Source organism: Pongo pygmaeus, chromosome 2 (genome assembly GCF_028885625.2).
Source record: "Pongo pygmaeus isolate AG05252 chromosome 2, NHGRI_mPonPyg2-v2.0_pri, whole genome shotgun sequence".
Lineage (NCBI taxonomy): Eukaryota > Metazoa > Chordata > Mammalia > Primates > Hominidae > Pongo > Pongo pygmaeus.
This window is the reverse complement of record NC_085930.1, coordinates 96,922,056-96,939,603: the sequence shown is the minus strand read 5'-3', so window position 1 is coordinate 96,939,603 and position 17,548 is coordinate 96,922,056. Positions and strand designations below refer to the sequence as shown.

The window sequence follows — 17,548 nt, the reverse complement described above, 5'->3', positions numbered from 1 at the left end:
CCCTTTAGAGTCTTATAAAGGAGCTGTGCAATTTTTGAAATGCATACAAAACTCTGCCACTATGTGTAAGTGTTTAGTTATCAAATATACACATATGCCAAGTGTGCCTTGTGTAGTGCTTTTGTGATTTTTAAATTTTATCTGTGGTTAATTTTGGGTAAAGAAACAGTGTCACTGTTTTTCTATTTATTTTTACACTTCTGCTAGCTCTTCAAGCATTCTATCACAGTCTCGTAGCCAGGTTATGGTGGTCCAAGCTGATGGGTCATTCACTTCTTAGAGCTAGTCAGACTTTAGAGGTAAGTCCTAAGTGTCAGTACTTTGGATATTTAAACCTTTTAGTATTTGACCTCTAACCTATTTTCCTTGAAGGAGAGAATCTAAGTCCTCCTTATTTTTAGTTATCAGTTAATTTTTACTTGAGTGTATTATGCTTCATTTGCCTTCATTTCTTTTTTACATTTACTATCCCTTCCTCCTTGTGAACATTTACATTTTAGCAAATGTATTCTGAAAATAATGTAGTAACCTAAAGGGATGATTCTCCTAAAGAGATGATTCTGGTGGTAGAAATTTTTGGCACTATGGCCTAATTAGGTAAATTTCTTATAGAACCCCTTCAAGTTAAATTTTTTGCATGGCTGTCTATTCTGCTTCATGTAGAGCTGACTTGCCTACATTGAATACTTTTGTTGTCTGTTGATAATTTTACATTAACAAAAGGAATGAAATCCTAATTGCATTTGCCCACAATCCCAAAAGCACTTTGACTGAAAAGGCAATAAGGTTGTCTTGGTAGAACTCATTTTGGAAAATTCTGTAGCTCTAGGTGATAATTTTAAGTGTGTAAAGTTTAGAAGTTGTATGCAGACACCATTAAAAGCTGTAGCTAAAACTTAAGTTTTCATGAAGTTGGTGAGGATCCATTGTTGGCTTATTCACTTCTCAACATCAGGATAAAAAATCTGTAATACTAAAAATGTTAAATAATTTCAGTTGCCAAATTTTCAGTTGAAATGTCAATATATAATTTATTTCTTAATTCGCATGGCTTTTTAGGTCATTTATTATCTGGGGATAATCCATACCAGATTGTTAATGCAAGTAAAGTACCATTTGAGGTGACATTTAGGTTTTAAAATATTTTGTATATATTTTTTAATGATAGTATTTGTCACCTGATGAAATGACGAGGCTCATGAATTTGGAAAGGAGAACTTTATTTCTCTTCAGCGGTTGCAACCTGCAGCATGGCCATTCTGACAGGCTGGGAAGCATAGCCTTCGGCCAGCCAGGAGCCAGAAACTTCAAGGTGTTGGGGAAGGGAACAGGAATTTATGCTGAGTGAAGTGGCTGAATATACGTATTTAATAAGCTATAGGAGGAGTCATGAATATTTATGAAAGGAGAAACATGCATGCACAATTGAGTTTTATGCCCCTTCATGGGTCCCATGTACAAAAAATGGCAGCATTAGCATGATCCAAGGGTAGAGTTTTCAGCCCTCTGACATCAAAAAGTGAAGCAGAGGACACAAAAACCTTTTGGCCAGAAGCATCAGGTGGTTGGTTGGTATCAGTGCTGGCATTTTCTGAAGGGCTGGTTTCTGTTTAGCCCTTAGGCTAAATAGTGGTTAGCCAGGGAGGGAGGAGGTATAATGTGGTATGTCTGATTTCCCCATCCACTCATGGCCAAGAACTCAGTTTTCAAGGCACTTTGGGGTCCTTGGCCAAGAGATGATCCATTCAGTTGGTTGGGGGACTTAGAATTTTACTTTTATTCCTCATGTGTATCTTTTTTTAAATAACTAAAAAAACCCAATAAAGTTATTTAAAAATTTTTTGGAATCAAAAGTTTGTGGGGATTGATGATGGGAGAAGGACTAGAAAACGAAACACATGCTATATCCAGGACTGGACAACCACGAGTTAAAAGAGTATGATTATCGGCTCATTTTTTTTACTATTTAAATGCAGTTTTGGCTGGGCGCAGTGACTCATGCCTGTAATTTCAGCACTTTGGGAGGCCGAGGTGGGCGGATCATGAGGTCATGAGATCGAGACCATCCTGGCCAACATGGTGAAACCCCGTCTCTGCTAAAAATACAAAAATTAGCTGGGCATGGTGGCGCGTGCCTGTAGTCCCAGCTATTTGGGAGGCTGAGGCAGGAGAATTGCTTGAACCTGGGAGGCGGAGGTTGCAGTGAGCCGAGATCGCGCCACTGCACTCCAACCTGGGTGACAGAGCAAGACTCCATCTCAAAAAAAAAAAAAATCAGTTTTTATGTATTTGTATGCGAATGTGGTACAAAATTGGAGAGATGTTATTGAGGGAAAAGGAATTTGCTGTGTAACAAAAAAGCCGTTTTCTCAAATACCTTAGAGCAGTTGTTTTCAGAAATCCCAGCTGTAGCTACAACTATTTATACTATTTGAATATCTAGTTAGCCTCTCCATATAATTGGGAGGGAAAGAAGTTTGGTTGTAGGCAGTCACCAAAGCCTTGAGTGTTAAAACATGAGGTAATGCATATAAAGTGCTTAGAATAGTGACTGACAATAGAACAAATGCTAACAAAGTTTTGTTCTACTTATAATTTAAAGAGTTGGGGGTATCACATTGTTACCCAGGCTGAACAGGCACAGTCATGTTGCACTCCAGCCTCGAACTCCTGGGTTCAAGTGATTCTCCTGTCTCAGCCTGTGACTGGCTTATTTCACTTAGCATAATGTCCTCAAGGTTTACCCATACTGTAGCATGTGTCAGAATTTCATTTCTTTTCAATGCTAAATAACATCCTATTGTATGTATATACGATGTTTTCTTTATCCATTAATCCATGGATAGAAATTTGGATTGTTTCTACCTTTTGGCTATTGGGAATAATGCTGCTATGAACATTGGTGTATAAATAATCTTTTTGAGTTCCTGCTTCAATTCTTTTGGGTGTGTACTCAGAAGTGGAATTGCAGGATTGTGTGATAATTTTTTGTTTAATTTTTTATGTTAAATTTTTACCAATTTTAATTTTGTAATTTTGTGTTAAACTATTACACTGCTTTCCACAGCAGCTGTACCACTGTATATTTCCATCAGCAGTGCACTGTGTTCCAATTTCTTTACATCCTCACCAACACTTACTTTCTGATTTATTGACAGTATCCATCCCAATGGTTGTGAAATGGTATCATTGTGGTTTTGATTTGCATTTCCCAATGATCAGTGATGTGGAACATTTTCCCACATGCTTATTGACTATTTGCATATATTTGAAGAAATGTCTATTGAGATCCTTTGCCCATTTTAGTCAGGTTTTTTCTGGTTTTTTTGTTGTTGAGTTGTAGGAGTTATATATTTTGTATGATAATCCCTTATCAAATACATGATTCACAACTATTTTCTCCCATTCTGTGAGCTACTTTTTCACTCTCTTGATAGTAGTGTCCTTTGATGCACAAAAGTCTTTAATTTTGATGAAGCCCATTTTATGTCTTTTCTTTTGTTGCCTGTGTTTTTGGTGTCCTATCAAAGAAACCATTGCCAAGTCTGATCATCAGACTGTATTTTCTTCTAAGAGTTTTCTAGTTCTAGCTCTTATGTTTAGGTCTTTGATCTATTTTGAATTAAGTTTTCTATATGGTATGAGGTCAGGGCCCTACTTTATTCTTTTGCATGTGGATATCTAGTTTTTCCTAGCACCATTGTTGAAGAATGTCCTTTCCCCATTGAATGGTGTTGGCTCCCTTGTCCAAAACTATTTGACTGTGTATGTGAGGATTTATTTCTGGACTCCTCTATTCCATTTGTCTGTATGCTACTGCCTCACCATTTTGATTACTGTGGCTTTGGAGTGAGTTTTGAAATCAGGAAGTATGACCCTTCCAACTTTCTTCTTTTTTAAGATTGTTTTGTCTATTCGTGGTCCCTTGAGATTCCATATGAATTTTAGGATGGATTTTTCTATTTCTGCAAAAAAAAAGATTATTGATATTTTCATAGGGATTGCATTGAAACTGTAGATTGCTTTGGGTAATATTAATATCTCAATAATATTAAGTCTTCCAATTCATGAATACAGGATACCTTTCCATTTATTTGTGTCTTTAATTTTTTTTAGCAATGTTTTGTAGTTTTCAGTGTACAAGTCTTACTCCTTCTTGGTTAAGTTTTTCTTTTTAATTTAAAAATTTTTTTTTGTTTTTTTATATATTTTTCTTGTTATTGTTTTGGTTAAGTTTATTCCTAAGTATTTTTTTCTTTTTGATGCCATTGTACATGGGATTTTTTCAAAAAATTTTATGCCATTATACATGGAGTTTTTTTTATTATTATACTTTAAGTTCTAGGGTACATATGCACAACATGCAGGGTTGTTACATATGTATACATGTGTCATGTTGGTGTGCTGCACCCATTAACTCATAATTTACATTAGATATATCTCCTAATGCTATCCCTCCTCCCTCCCCCCACCCCATGACAGGCCCTGATGTGTGATGTTCCCCACCCTGTGTCCAAGTGTTCTCATTGTTTAGTTCCTACCTATAAGTGAGAACATGCAGTGTATAGTTTTCTCTCCTTGCAATAGTTTGCTCAGAATGATGGTTTCCAGCTTCATCCATGTCCCTACAAACGACATGAACTCATCCTTTTTTATGGCTGCGTAGTATTCCATGGTGTATATGTGCATAGTATTCCATGATGTATGTGTATTAATCCAGTCTATCGTTGATGGACATTTGAGTTGGTTCCAAGTCTTTGCTGTTGTGAATAGTGCTGCAGTAAACATACGTGTGCATGTGTCTTCATAGGAGCATGATTTATAATCCTTTGGGTATATGCCCAGTAATGGGATGGCTGGGTCAAATGGTATTTCTAGTTCTAGATCCTTGAGGAATTGCCACACTGTCTTCCACAATGGTTGAACTAGTTTATAGTCCCACCAACAGTGTAAAAGTGTTCCTATTTCTCCACATCCTCTCTAGCACCTGTTGTTCCCTGACTTTTTAATGATCACCATTCTCACTGCTGTGAGATGGTATCTCATTGTGGTTTTGATTTGCATTTCTCTGATGGCCAGTGATGGTGAGCATTTTTTTTCATGTGTCTCTTGGCTGCATAAATGTCTTCTTTTGAGAAGTATCTGTTCATATCCTTCGCCCACTTTTTGATGGAGCTGTTTGATTTTTTCTTATAAATTTGTTTAAGTTCTTTATAGATTCTGGATATTAGCCCTTTGTCAGATGAGTAGATTGCAGAATTTTTCTCCCATTCTGTAGGTTGCCTGTTCACTCTGATGGTAGTTTCTTTTGCTGTGCAGAAGCTCTTTAGTTTAATTAGATCCCATTTGTCAATTTTGGCTTTTGTTGCCATTGCTTTTGGTGTTTTAGTCATTTTGTCCATGCCTATGTCCTGAATGATATTGCCTAGGTTTTCTTCTAGGGTTTTTATGGTTTTAGGTCTTACGTTTAAGTCTTTATTCCATCTTGAGTTAATTTTTGTATAAGGTGTAAGGAAGGGGTCCAGTTTCAGTTTTATGCATATGGCTAGCCAGTTTTCCCAACACCATTTATGAAATAAGGAATCCTTTCCCCATTGCTTGTTTGTGTCAGGTTTGTCAAAGATCAGATGGTTGTAGATGTGTGGTGTTATTTCTGAGGCCTCTGTTCTGTTCCATTCGTCTATATATCTGTTTTGGTATCAGTACCATGCTGCTTTGGTTATTGTAACCTTGTAGTATAGTTTGAAGTGAGACAGCATGATGCCTCCAGCTTTGTTCTTTTTGGTTAGGATTGTGTTGGCTATTTGGGCTCTTTTTTGATTCCATAAGAAATTTAAAGTAGTTTTTTCCAATTCTGTGAAGAAAGTCAATGGTAGCTTGATGGGGATAGCATTGAATCTATAAATTACTTTGGGCAGTATGGCCATTTTCATGATATTGATTCTTCCTATCCATGAGTATGCAATGGTTTTCATTTGTTTGTGTCCTCTTTTATTTCCTTGAGCAGTGGTTTGTAGTTCTTGAAGAGGTCCTTCACATCCCTTGTAAGTTGTATTCCTAGTTATTTTATTCTCTTAGTAGCAGTTGTGAATGGGAGTTCGCTCATGATTTGGCTCTCTGTTTGTCTGTTATTGGTGTATAGGAATGCTTGTGATTTTTGCACATTGATTTTGTATCCTGAGACTTTGCTGAAGTTGCTTATCAGCTTAAGGAGATTTTGGGCTGAGATGTTGGGGTTTTCTAAATTTACAATCATGTCATCTGCAAACAGAGACAATTTGACTTCCTCTTTTCCTATTTGAATACCCTTTATTTCTTTCTCATGCCTGATTGCCTTGGCCAGAACTTCCAATACTATGTTGAATAGGAGTGGAGAGAGAGGGCATCCTTGTCTTGTGCCGTTTTTCAAAGGGAATGCTTCCAGTTTTTGTCTATTCAGTATGATATTGGCTGTGGGTTTGTCATAAGTAGCTCTTATTATTTTGAGACACGTTCCATCAATACCTAGTTTATTGAGAGTTTTTAGCATGAAGGGGTGTTGAATTTTGTTGAAGGCCTTTTGTGTAACTATTGAGATAATCATGTGGTTTTTGTCATTGATTCTGTTTATGTGAATAGATTATGTTTATTGATTTGCGTATGATGAACCAGCCTTGCATCCCAGATATGACGCCAACTTGATCATGGTGGATAAGCTTTTTGATGTGCTGCTGGATTCGGTTTGCCAGTATTGAGGATTTCTGCATCGATGTTCATCAGGGATATTGGTCTAAAATTCTCTTTTTTTGTTGTGTCTCTGCCAGGCTTTGGTATCAGGATGATGTTGGTCTCATAAAATGAATTAGGGAAGATTCCCTCTTTTTCTATTGAATTTAATAGTTTCAGAAGGAATGGTACCAGCTCCTCTTTGTACCTCTGGTAGAATTGGGCTGTGAATCCGTTTGGTCCTGGACTTTTTTTGGTTGGTAGGCTATTATTGCCTCAATTTCAGAACCTGTTATTGGTCTATTCAGGGATTCATCTTCTTCCTGGTTTAGACTTGGGAGGGTGTATGTGTCCAGGAATTTATCCATTTCTTCTAGATTTTCTCATTTATTTGTGTAGAGGTGTTTATAGTATTCTCTGATGTTAGTTTGTATTTCTGTGGGATTAGTGGTGATATCCGCTTTATCATTTTTTATTGCATCTATTTGATTCTTCTCTCTTTTCTTCTTTATTAGTCTTGCTAGTGGTCTATCAATTTCTTTGATCTTTTCAAAAAACCAGCTCCTGGATTCATTGATTTTTTGAAGGGTTTTTTGTGTCTCTATCTCCTTCAGTTCTGCTTTGATCTTAGTTGTTTCTTGCCTTCTGCTAGCTTTTGAATGTGTTTGCTCTTGCTTCTCTAGTTCTTTTAATTGTGATATTAGGGTGTCAATTTTAGATCTTTCCTGCTTTTTCTTGTGGGCATTAAGTGCTATAAATTTCCCTCTACACACTGCTTTAAATGTGTCCCAGAGATTCTGGTATGTTGTGTCTTTGTTCTCATTGGTTTCAAAGAACATCTTTATTTCTGCCTTCATTTCGTTATGCACCCAGTAGTCATTCAGGAGCAGGTTGATCAGTTTCCATGTAGTTGAGTGGTTTTGAGTGAGTTTCTTAATCCTGAGTTCTAGTTTGATTGAACTGTAGTCTGAGAGATAGTTTGTTACAATTTCTGTTCTTTTACATTTGCTGAGGAGTGCTTTACTTCCAACTTCGTGGTCAGTTTTGGAATAAGTGTGATGTGGTGCTGAGAAGAATGTATATTCTGTTGATTTGGGGTGGAGAGTTCTGTAGATGTCTATTAGGTCTGCTTGGTGCAGAGCTAAGTTCAATTCCTGGATATCCTTGTTAACTTTCTGTCTCATTGATCTGTCTAATGTTGACAGTGGGGTGTTAAAATCTCCCATTATTATTGTGTGGGAGTCTAAGTCTCTTTGTAGGTCTCTAAGGACTTGCTTTATGAATCTGGGTGCTCCTGTATTGGTTGCATATATATTTAGGGTAGTTAGCTCTTCTTGTTGAATTGATCCCTTTACCAGTATATAATGGCCTTCTTTGTCTCTTTTGATCTTTGTTGGTTTAAAGTCTGTTTTATCAGAGACTAGGATTGCAACCCCTGCTTTTTTTTGTTTTCCATTTGCTTGGTAGATCTTCCTCCAGCCTTTTATTTTGAGCCTATGTGTGTCTCTGCACATGAGATGGGTTTCCTGAATACAGCACACTTATGGGTCTTGACTCTTTATCCAATTTGCCAGTCTGTGTCTTTTAATTGGAGCATTTAGTGCATGTACATTTAAGGTTAATATTGTTATGTGTGAATTTGATCCTGTCATTATGATGTTAGCTGGTTATTTTGCTCATTAGTTGATGCAGTTTCTTTCTAGCATTGATGGTCTTTACAATTTGGCATGATTTTGCAGTGGCTGGTACTGGTTGTTCCTTTCCATGTTTAGTGCTTCCTTCAGGAGCTCTTGTAAGGCAGGCCTGGTGGTGACAAAATCTCTCAGCATTTGTTTGTCTGTAAAGGATTTTATTTCTCCTTCATTTATGAAGCTTAGTTTGGCTGGATATGAAATTCTGGGTTGAAAAATTCTTTTCTTTAAGAATGTTGAATATTGGCCCCCACTCTCTTCTGGCTTGTAGACTTTCTGCTTAGGGATCCACTGTTAGTCCGATGGGCTTCCCTTTGTGGGTAACCCGACCTTTCTCTCTGACTGCCCTTAACATTTTTTCCTTCATTTCAACTTTGGTGAATCTGATAATTATATGTCTTGGGGTTGCTCTTCTTGAGGAGTATCTTTGTGGTGTCCTCTGTATTTCCTGAATTTGAATGTTGGCCTGCCTTGCTAGGTTGGGGAAGTTCTCCTGGATAATATCCTGAAGAGTGTTTTCCAACTTGGTTCCATTCTCCCCATCACTTTCAGGTACACAAGATGTAGATTTGGTCTTTTCACATAGTCCCATATTTCTTGGAGGCTTTGTTCGTTTCTTTTTACTCTTTTTTCTCTAAACTTCTCTTCTTGCTTCATTTCATTCATTTGATCTTCAATCACTGATACCCTTTCTTCCACTTGATCAAATCAGCTACTGAAGCTTGTACATTTGTCATGTAGTTCTCATGCCATGGTTTTCAGCTCCATCAGGTCATTAAGGATTTCTCTACACTGTTTATTCTAGTTAGCCATTCGTCTAATCTTTTTTCAAGGTTTTTAGCTTCTTTGCGATGGGTTGGAACATCCTCCTTTCGTTTGGGGAAGTTTGTTATTACCGATCGTCTGAAGCCGCCTTCTCTCAACTCATCAAAGTCATTCTCTGTCCAGCTTTGTTCCATTGCTGGTTAGGAGCTGTGTTCCTTTGGAGGAGAAGAGGCGCTCTGATTTTTAGAATCTTCAGCTTTTCTGCTCTGGTTTCTCCCCATCTTTGTGGTTTTATCTACCTTTGGTCTTTGATGATGGTAACGTACAGATGGGGTTTTGGTGTGGATGTCCTTTCTGTTTGCTAGTTTTCCTTCTAACAGTCAGGACCCTCAGCTGCAGGTCTGTTGGAGTTTGCTGGAGGTCCACTCCAGATCCTGTTTGCCTGGGTATCACCAGCGGAGGCTTCAGAACAGCAGATATTGCAGAACAGCAAATGTTGCTATCTGATCCTTCTTCTGGAAGCTTCATCTCAGAGGGGCACCCAGCTGTATGAGGTGTCAGTCGGCCCCTACTGGGAGGTGTCTCCCAGTTAGGCTGCTCGGGGGTTAGGGACCCACATGAGGGGGCAGTCTGTCCGTTCTCAGATCTCAAACTCTGTGCTGGAAGAAGCACTACTCTCTTCAAAGCTGTCAGACAGGGACGTTTAAGTCTGCAGAAGTTTCTGCTGCCTTTTGTTCAGCTATGCCCTGCCCCAAGAGGTGGAGTCTACAGATGCAGGCAAGCCTCCTTGAGCTGCGGTGGGCTCCACCCAGTCCGGCTTCCCGGATGCTTTGTTTACCTACTCAAGCCTCAGCAATAGCAGACGCCCCCCACCCCCGCCCCAGCCTCGCCGCCGCCTTGCAGTTCGATCTCAGTCTGCTGTGCTAGCAGTGAGCGAGGCTCCGTAGGCATGGGACCCTCCAAGCTATGTGTGGGATATAATCTCCTGGTGTGCCGTTTGCTAAGGCCATTGGAAAAGCGCAGTATTAGGGTGGGAGTGTCCCAATTTTCCAGGTACCGTCTGTCATGGCTTCCCTTTGCTAGGAAAGGGAATTCCCCGACCCCTTGCGCTTCCAGGATGAGGCGATGCCCCGCCTGCTCCATGGGCTGCACCCACTGTCTGACAATCCCCAGTGAGATGAACCCAGTACCTCAGTTGGAAATGCAGAAATCACCCGTCTTCTGCGTTGCTCACACTGGGAGCTGCAGACTGGAGCTGTTCCTATTTGGCCATCTTGGAACCTCCCCCGGAATTTTTTTAAATACCCTTGAAGAATTGTTCTTTATTAGTATATAGATTAGTATATAGAAACACAACTTATTTTTGTGTGTTGGTTTTATCTCCTGCAACTTTGCTGAATATTCTAAAAGTGTTTTATAGAATCTTAGTGATGGTCATTGTCTAGTGCAAGAGTTTGATGTGGATCCTTCTGGTACTGTTTTGCTTTCTTGATGAGTAGATACATAAACTTTGATCTACATTAATGCTCAAGATATTCATATATGCATAATCATAACTGAATTCTACATATCTTTCCCTTTTTTGACTTCTCAACTTTTATTATTATTATTATTATTTTTTTTGAGATAGGGTCTCATAATCTGTCACCCAGGCTAGTGTGCACTGGCACAATCACGGCTAACTGCAGCCTTGACCTTCCTGGGCTCAAGCAGTCCTCCCATCTCAGCCTTACAAGTAGCTGGGACTACAGGCACATGCCACCATGACTGGCTAATTTTTCGTATTCTGTAGAGACAGGGTTGCTCAGGCTGGTCTCAAACTCCTGGGTTCAAGCAGTCCATCTGCCTTTGCCTCCCAAAGGGCTGGAATTACAGGCTTGAGGTACTGTGCCTGGCCAACTTTCTTACTTTTAAAAATATTATATGTATTTGTGAAATGCAAAAAAACATAAAGGATAGCGCAAAAGACATCTGTATCATGTCATACATGTTTAGGAGGAGCCCCTTGTATGGCATAGTTAAGAGTTTTTTAAGAAAATATTCACTCAGTTTTTATCTACTCATATCTTAAGGAATTGAAGTGGTCCAGGAAATCTTTGTACAGGAATAGGCCCAACATAAGATGAGTGGAAGAAAACAATAATACATACACTCATAGGAAAGAAAAAAGACTTGGTATAATATTAAATTACAGTGAGGAAAAAGAAGAAATTGCTATGGGAACACTCCCAGAATATAGGAAGAAGTTTCAAGAGAAATGAAAAATCTGGCATCAAAGATATTATAAATAGCTTATAAAAATACAATCTTGAATCATAGGCTTTCCTAAAGAAGAAAACAGAAGTAATAATATATTAAGTTTCATAGAAAAAACTTTCTAGATTCAGAAGAAAATTAGGCTGAATGAATGAAAAGAGGCCAATTTGAAGGTATATCATAATAAGTTTACAAATATTAAGAATAAGGATATACTTCTTCAAGCATTTAAATATGAGAAAATGACAACAAAAATCAAAGTAACCTTAGTTTTCTCTTCTGTATATAGTATAGCAATATTTATAAAGGCTTAATAGATAGAGCTAAAATATTTAATGCCTAGACAAGATGTTCATGTATAAAGAGAACATAGACATACTCAGACCTGAATGATTACATAAAATATTTCTCCCAAATATTTCTTTTAATACAAAAGTTCTTAAAGACCATTTCTGGATCAGAAAAATGTGTCAAAATTAAAACAATTTACAAGAATTTTGTGGTTAGAAAGTAATGAGTAGCTGACACAAAAGTCTCTAAGACATTGTGAAATGAAAAGAGTAAGTTACAGAATAATGCATATACTATAACCATATCTATATTTAAAGAAAGGCTTTAAAAGACTAGCACATACATAAACACACAAACACACACAAAAAGCAGAATGTTGGTATTGTCTCACTCTGGTGAAGGACAGTGGAAGGAAACAAGGAGAACCTTCTAATTCTTTATGCATTTGTTTTGTTAGAATATTGTGCAAAGTGTTTAGCTGTTGTGTGATCTCTCCATAAAGGCAGAGTTTATTATGAATGTGAAAATCAGATAAAAGTTAAAGAATGTACAAATCTAAAGTAACCAGCCAGGCATGGTGGCTCACGCCTGTAATCCCAGCACTTTGGGAGGCTGAGGCGGGTGGATCACGAGGTCAGGAAATCGAGACCATCCTGGCCAACATGGTGAAACCCCATCTCTACTAAAAAATACAAAAAAAATTAGCCAGGTATGGTGGCGCGCACCTGTAATCCCAGCTACTCAGGAGGCTGAGGCAGGGGAATCGCTTGAACCCGGAAGGCAAAGGTTGCAGTGAGCCGAGATCGTGCCACTGCATTCTGGCCTGGGGACAGAGCAAGACTCTTTCCCAAAAAAAAAAAAAAAAAGAAAACTAAAGTAACCATTAGTATAATTATAAAGAGTATCTGCCAACATAGTTTGTACAGTAAATATCAAGATAAATAGTAATAGCAAGATAACAAGAATCAACTCTGAAAAGTCAAAAATCGTTGGTTAAAAAGCAGAGGTATGAAAACTCCAAAGACTTGATGCTTAAAAGAGACACACTTACAATAAAATTATACATTATTTAAAATTATGGGCTGGATACAGTGGCTCACGCCTGTAAGCTCAGCACTTTGGGAGGCCAGGGCAGAAGAGCAGCTGCCTTGAGCCAAGAGTTTGAGACCAGCATGGGCAACATAGTGAGACCCTGCCTCCACAACACAAAAAAAACTAAAAAATTAGCCGAGCATGGTGGGATGTGCCTGTAGTCCTAGCTATTCTGGAGGCTGAGGTGACGGAATTACTTTAGCCCAGGAGTTAGAGGCTGCAGTGAGCTATGATTATGCTTGGGCCACAGAGCAAGACCCTGTCTCTAAAAAGAGATAAGATGCCAATATATTATTACTATTTGTATTGGTGGTTCTAGGCAATATAACAAGGAAAATAAATTTCAAGTCCTAAGAATTGGAGAGGAAAAAATGAAAGTGTAGTTATTTGTCACGTATATAGAAACCCCAAAGAATCTGTAGATGAAATATTCAAAGTAAAAAGTGAGAATTAATAATTTAGTAGGCTATAAAAGTCTGAACAAATTTCACAGGTTCACATTACATAGAATGTTATAGTGGATTTTATTAGTTTGTTCTCTCATTACTGTAAAGAAATCTCTGGGGACTGGGTAATTTATAAAGAGGTTTAATAAGCTTACAGTTTTGCAGACTATACAGAAAGCATAGTGGCTTCTGCTTCTGGGGAGGCCTCAGGGAACTTTCAGTCATGGTGGAAGGCAAAATGGAAGCAGGCGTCTAACATGGCAGAAACAGGACCAAGAGAGAGGTAGCAGGGAGGGCTACACACTTTTAAATGACCAGATCTTACTATGAAAAACAACGTGGAGATTCCTTAAAGAACTAAAAGTTAGGCTGGGCGTGGTGGCTCATGCCTGTAATCCCAGCACTTTGGGAGGCCAAGGCAGGCGGATCTCCTGAGCTCAGGAGTTCGAGACCAGCCTGGCTAATATGGTGAAACCCCATTTCCTAAAAATACAAAAATTAGCCAGGCGTGGTGGCAGGCGCCTGTAATCCCAGCTACTCAGGAGGCTGAGGCAGGAGAATTGGTTGAATCCAGGAGGCAGAGGTTGCAGTGAGCCGAGATCGCACCACTGTGCTCCGGCCTGTGTGACAGAGACTCCGTCTCAAAAAATAAAAGTAAAATAAAAATTGAAAAAGAACCAAAAGTAGAACTACCCTTTGATTCAGCAATCTCACTACTGGGTAACTACCCAGGGGAAAAGAAGTCATTATACGGAAAAGATACTTGCACACACATTTATAGCAGCATAATTCACAATTCGAAAAATACGGAACCAGCCCAAATGCCCATCAATCAATGAGTGGATAAAGAAACTGTGAGATAGATATAGATATGGATATATGATGGAATCCTACTCAGCCATAAAAAGGAATGAATGAATAGCATTTGCAGCAACCTGGATGGAGTTGGAGAGTATTATTTTAAGTGAAGTAACTCAGGAATGGAAAGCCAAACATCTTATGTTCTCACTCATAAGTGGGAGCTAAGCTATGATGAGGATGCAAAGGCATAAGAATGATACAGTGGACTTTGAGGACTTGTGGAGAAAGGTGGGGAGGGGGCTGAGGGATAAAAGACTACAAATTGGATTCAGTCTGTACTGCTCAGGTGATGCGTACACCAGAATCTCACAGATCACCACTAAAGAACTTACTCATGTAACCAGATACCACCTGTTCCCCCAAAACCTATAGAAATAATTTTTTTAAAAAGTAATTGCAGTTTTACCCATTACTTTCAATGGCAAAAACCGCAATTTACTTTTGCATCAACCTAAAAAATAAAAAGATCTCATGAGAAATTATCGCAATGATAGCACCAAGTGGGGTGATGTTAAACCATGAGAAACCATCCCTGTGATCCAGTCACCTCCCACCAGGCCCTACCTCCAACACTGGGGATTGCAATTCAACATGAGTTTTGGTGGGGACACAGAATCAGACTGTATAATGGAATTAAGCTAGATATCAGTAACAAATAGTAACTAGAAAATTCCCAAATGTTTGATAATTAGGCAGTATACTTCTGACTGAAAGAGAAATTCACATTAGAAAATATTTTTAACTGAGTGATAATGAAAATATTACATATCAAAATGTAGGTTTCCTGTGCTGAGAGGGAAATTTTTCACCTTAAATGCATCTCTTGAAAGACTGAAAATCAAGGAATAGTGACCTAAAGTATTCATCTCAAGAGGTTAGAGAAAGAACAGCAAAATTTAAGTCCAAGGTAGGTCAGAGTGGATATTAGTAAAACTGGAAATACGTACAATAGAATTAACAAAGCCAAAAGTTAATTGTTTGAAAAGTTATTTAAATTGATAAACCCCTCATAAAATTGAGATGAATTAAAAAGGAGATATTACCAGAGAATATGACATTAGAAAGAGAAGGGGATTTTCTGAATAACTTCACCAATAAGTTAGAGAATTTGGGCTTAAAAATGAGCAAATTATTAGAAAAACATAGATTACTAAAATTGACACAAGAAGCAGTAAATCAGAATGGTACTATCTTTATTAATGAAATTGAGCTCATTACTAAAAACCCAACAAAATAAACTCCAGAACCAAATGTGTTTACTGGTGAATTCTTCCCAACAATTAAGGTAGAAGTGAAAACCTTTTAGGTTGTTTATGAGGGTAGTAAACCTGATATGCAAAACTAACATTTTTAAATACCAAAACCCGACAGGAAATAAAAGAAAGAAAAATAAATACAAGAAAGAATAATAAATCATGATGAGTTGGGTCTATTCAATGAATGAAAGCAAGCTAGGTTTAACATTCACAAATCAATGATAGTCATCATATTTATAAAAATAATAGGTAAATTTAATAAAGGTGGCTAGACACAAGAATTAATGTACCAATGTCATTAGCACAACATTGAAAGGATGATCTGTTAAAAAATTGATGAATGACCTAATCAAAAGTTCTGTTCTTGGAAGGTTAAAGTTAAGATTATAAAATAGAGGGAGAAAATGTTTGCAAATTAATCCTTGATAAAAGGACTTACATCCAGCACATATTTTTAAAAACTAAACATTCACTAATTAGACAACCCAATTTTTTTAACTGGCAGAATTTTAATAGACATGGCTCCAAAGAGGATATATGGCAAATACATGAGAAACGGATTTTTAGCCATTTGTTAAACCTCTATGGGCCTTCTGGTTCCAGAGGGATTTTAAATAATTTTTAAGTTCAAAGTAATTTTGTTTTTTAAAAAGTGATTTCAGCTCTGTGTTTTGCTGCTGTTCCTCCTGTAAGGTAATGGTCTTTGTAATCCAGTGTCGCGACGTCCCTACCACCCAAATGAATACCTTTTTCTGCATGGCCAGTAGACAAGGTAGGCAGGTGGATGTTGTCATCTTAACTGGGGAATCATGAACTGGCAAGAAGGGCTGTTCTGGCCCATGGCAAAGTCAACACTGAGTGTTCTTTCCCAAAGCTGCATTTTTATAAGACTGCTTTAAGGGGAGAATTACATGAAATGGAAACAGGCATCTGTAGTGGACCATTTGAAAAGCCCTTTATTTTCAGTTCTGACTTACCAGCTGCCATTTGTACAGCATTTGAATCAGGAGTGAGACTAAGATTTCCTAACAGAATAATTTGAAGACTAAAAGAATTACATTAGGACTCTGTAACATCAGGAACTATTTTAGGGGAAGGTTGTAATGGGTTTCCTTTGAGTTTTTACACAAGGCTGCCATGTGAGAATAGGCCATGTGCAGTGGCTTTTTGGGAGATCAAGGCGGGTAGATTTCTTGAGTCCAGGAGTTCAAGGCCAGCCTGGGCAACAACATGATAAAATCCTGTCTCTACAAAAAAATAAAAATAGCCAGGTGTGGTGGCGTGCATCTGTAGTCCCAGATGGGAATCTGAGGCAGGAGGATCACTTGAGCCTGGGAGGTTGAGGCAGCAGTGAGCCGTGATTGTGCACTCCAGCCTGGGTGACAGTGAGACCCTGCCTAAAAAAAAAACAAAAAAAAGAGAATAGGCTCAAAACACGTTTAGGAAACCAGTTTTTATGTAGGGGAAGTCTCAGGTCAATAATAGGGAGATACAGTGAAAAAGTCAGTTAGCCTGGGAAAAGAGGCTTCTTTCTTTAACTGTATGGAGGATTTAGTGAGAGAGAATGCTAGAAGAAGGTCAAAACACTTGTTACAGTGTGTCTGGTGTTATACACAAATATGCCTTACTCACCTTCAACTAAATGCATGCAGTAAACCAAAAGGAATGCAGTTCTACCTACTACCTCTCCCCATCTCCCACTCCCATGTTTTTCATTCTTCTAACTGAATGCACATTGGGAGAGACTTGTGAAAAAGAATGTAAGAATAATTTAAAGGCTTTCCCAGTCTACGACAGAAATGAAATGCAGTTAAGTGGTAGTAGCTTTGTAAGACATCCTTGAGTAAGAAATTAAAGACTAAACTGAGAGATCTGATTGTTCAGTTATCTTAGGGTTATAAATATATATAAAACATTTTGAGTGTTCAAGGAATTTTTAAGGGTAATTTTCACTTTTATCTAATCCCTGAATAATTTGCAGTGCCACTACACTAAAATATGGAATCAGATCTGGTTACATCAAACTTAAACAAATATACAGCATTCTAAGACTATTGAGTTACCTTGTTGAAAATTTTCTTTAGGGAGTTCAAAGGGTCCATTTGCAATTTGGGAGTATCCACTCTTAGCTTCCCTGGGTCACACTGCAAGAAGAAAAACGGTCTTGGGCAACAGAGGAAATAAA

The 17,548-nt window shown here is 38.1% G+C and overlaps 1 protein-coding gene across 11 annotated transcripts in view; it reads left to right on the top strand.

The window, feature by feature from the left end:
* The window catches only part of CCDC66 (coiled-coil domain containing 66), a 70,223-nt gene that overhangs the window by 15,229 nt on the left and 37,446 nt on the right, over positions 1-17,548 (top strand). The window contains exon 1 of one of the 11 annotated variants that reach the window (XM_054482038.2): positions 213-299. The exons of the other annotated variants lie outside the window; for them this stretch is intronic. Within the exon in view, the coding sequence (XP_054338013.2) occupies positions 261-299 (39 nt within the window). The 5' untranslated portion in view covers positions 213-260. Of the gene's footprint in view, positions 1-212; positions 300-17,548 lie in introns of those variants that run through there. 11 annotated transcript variants of the gene reach the window in all.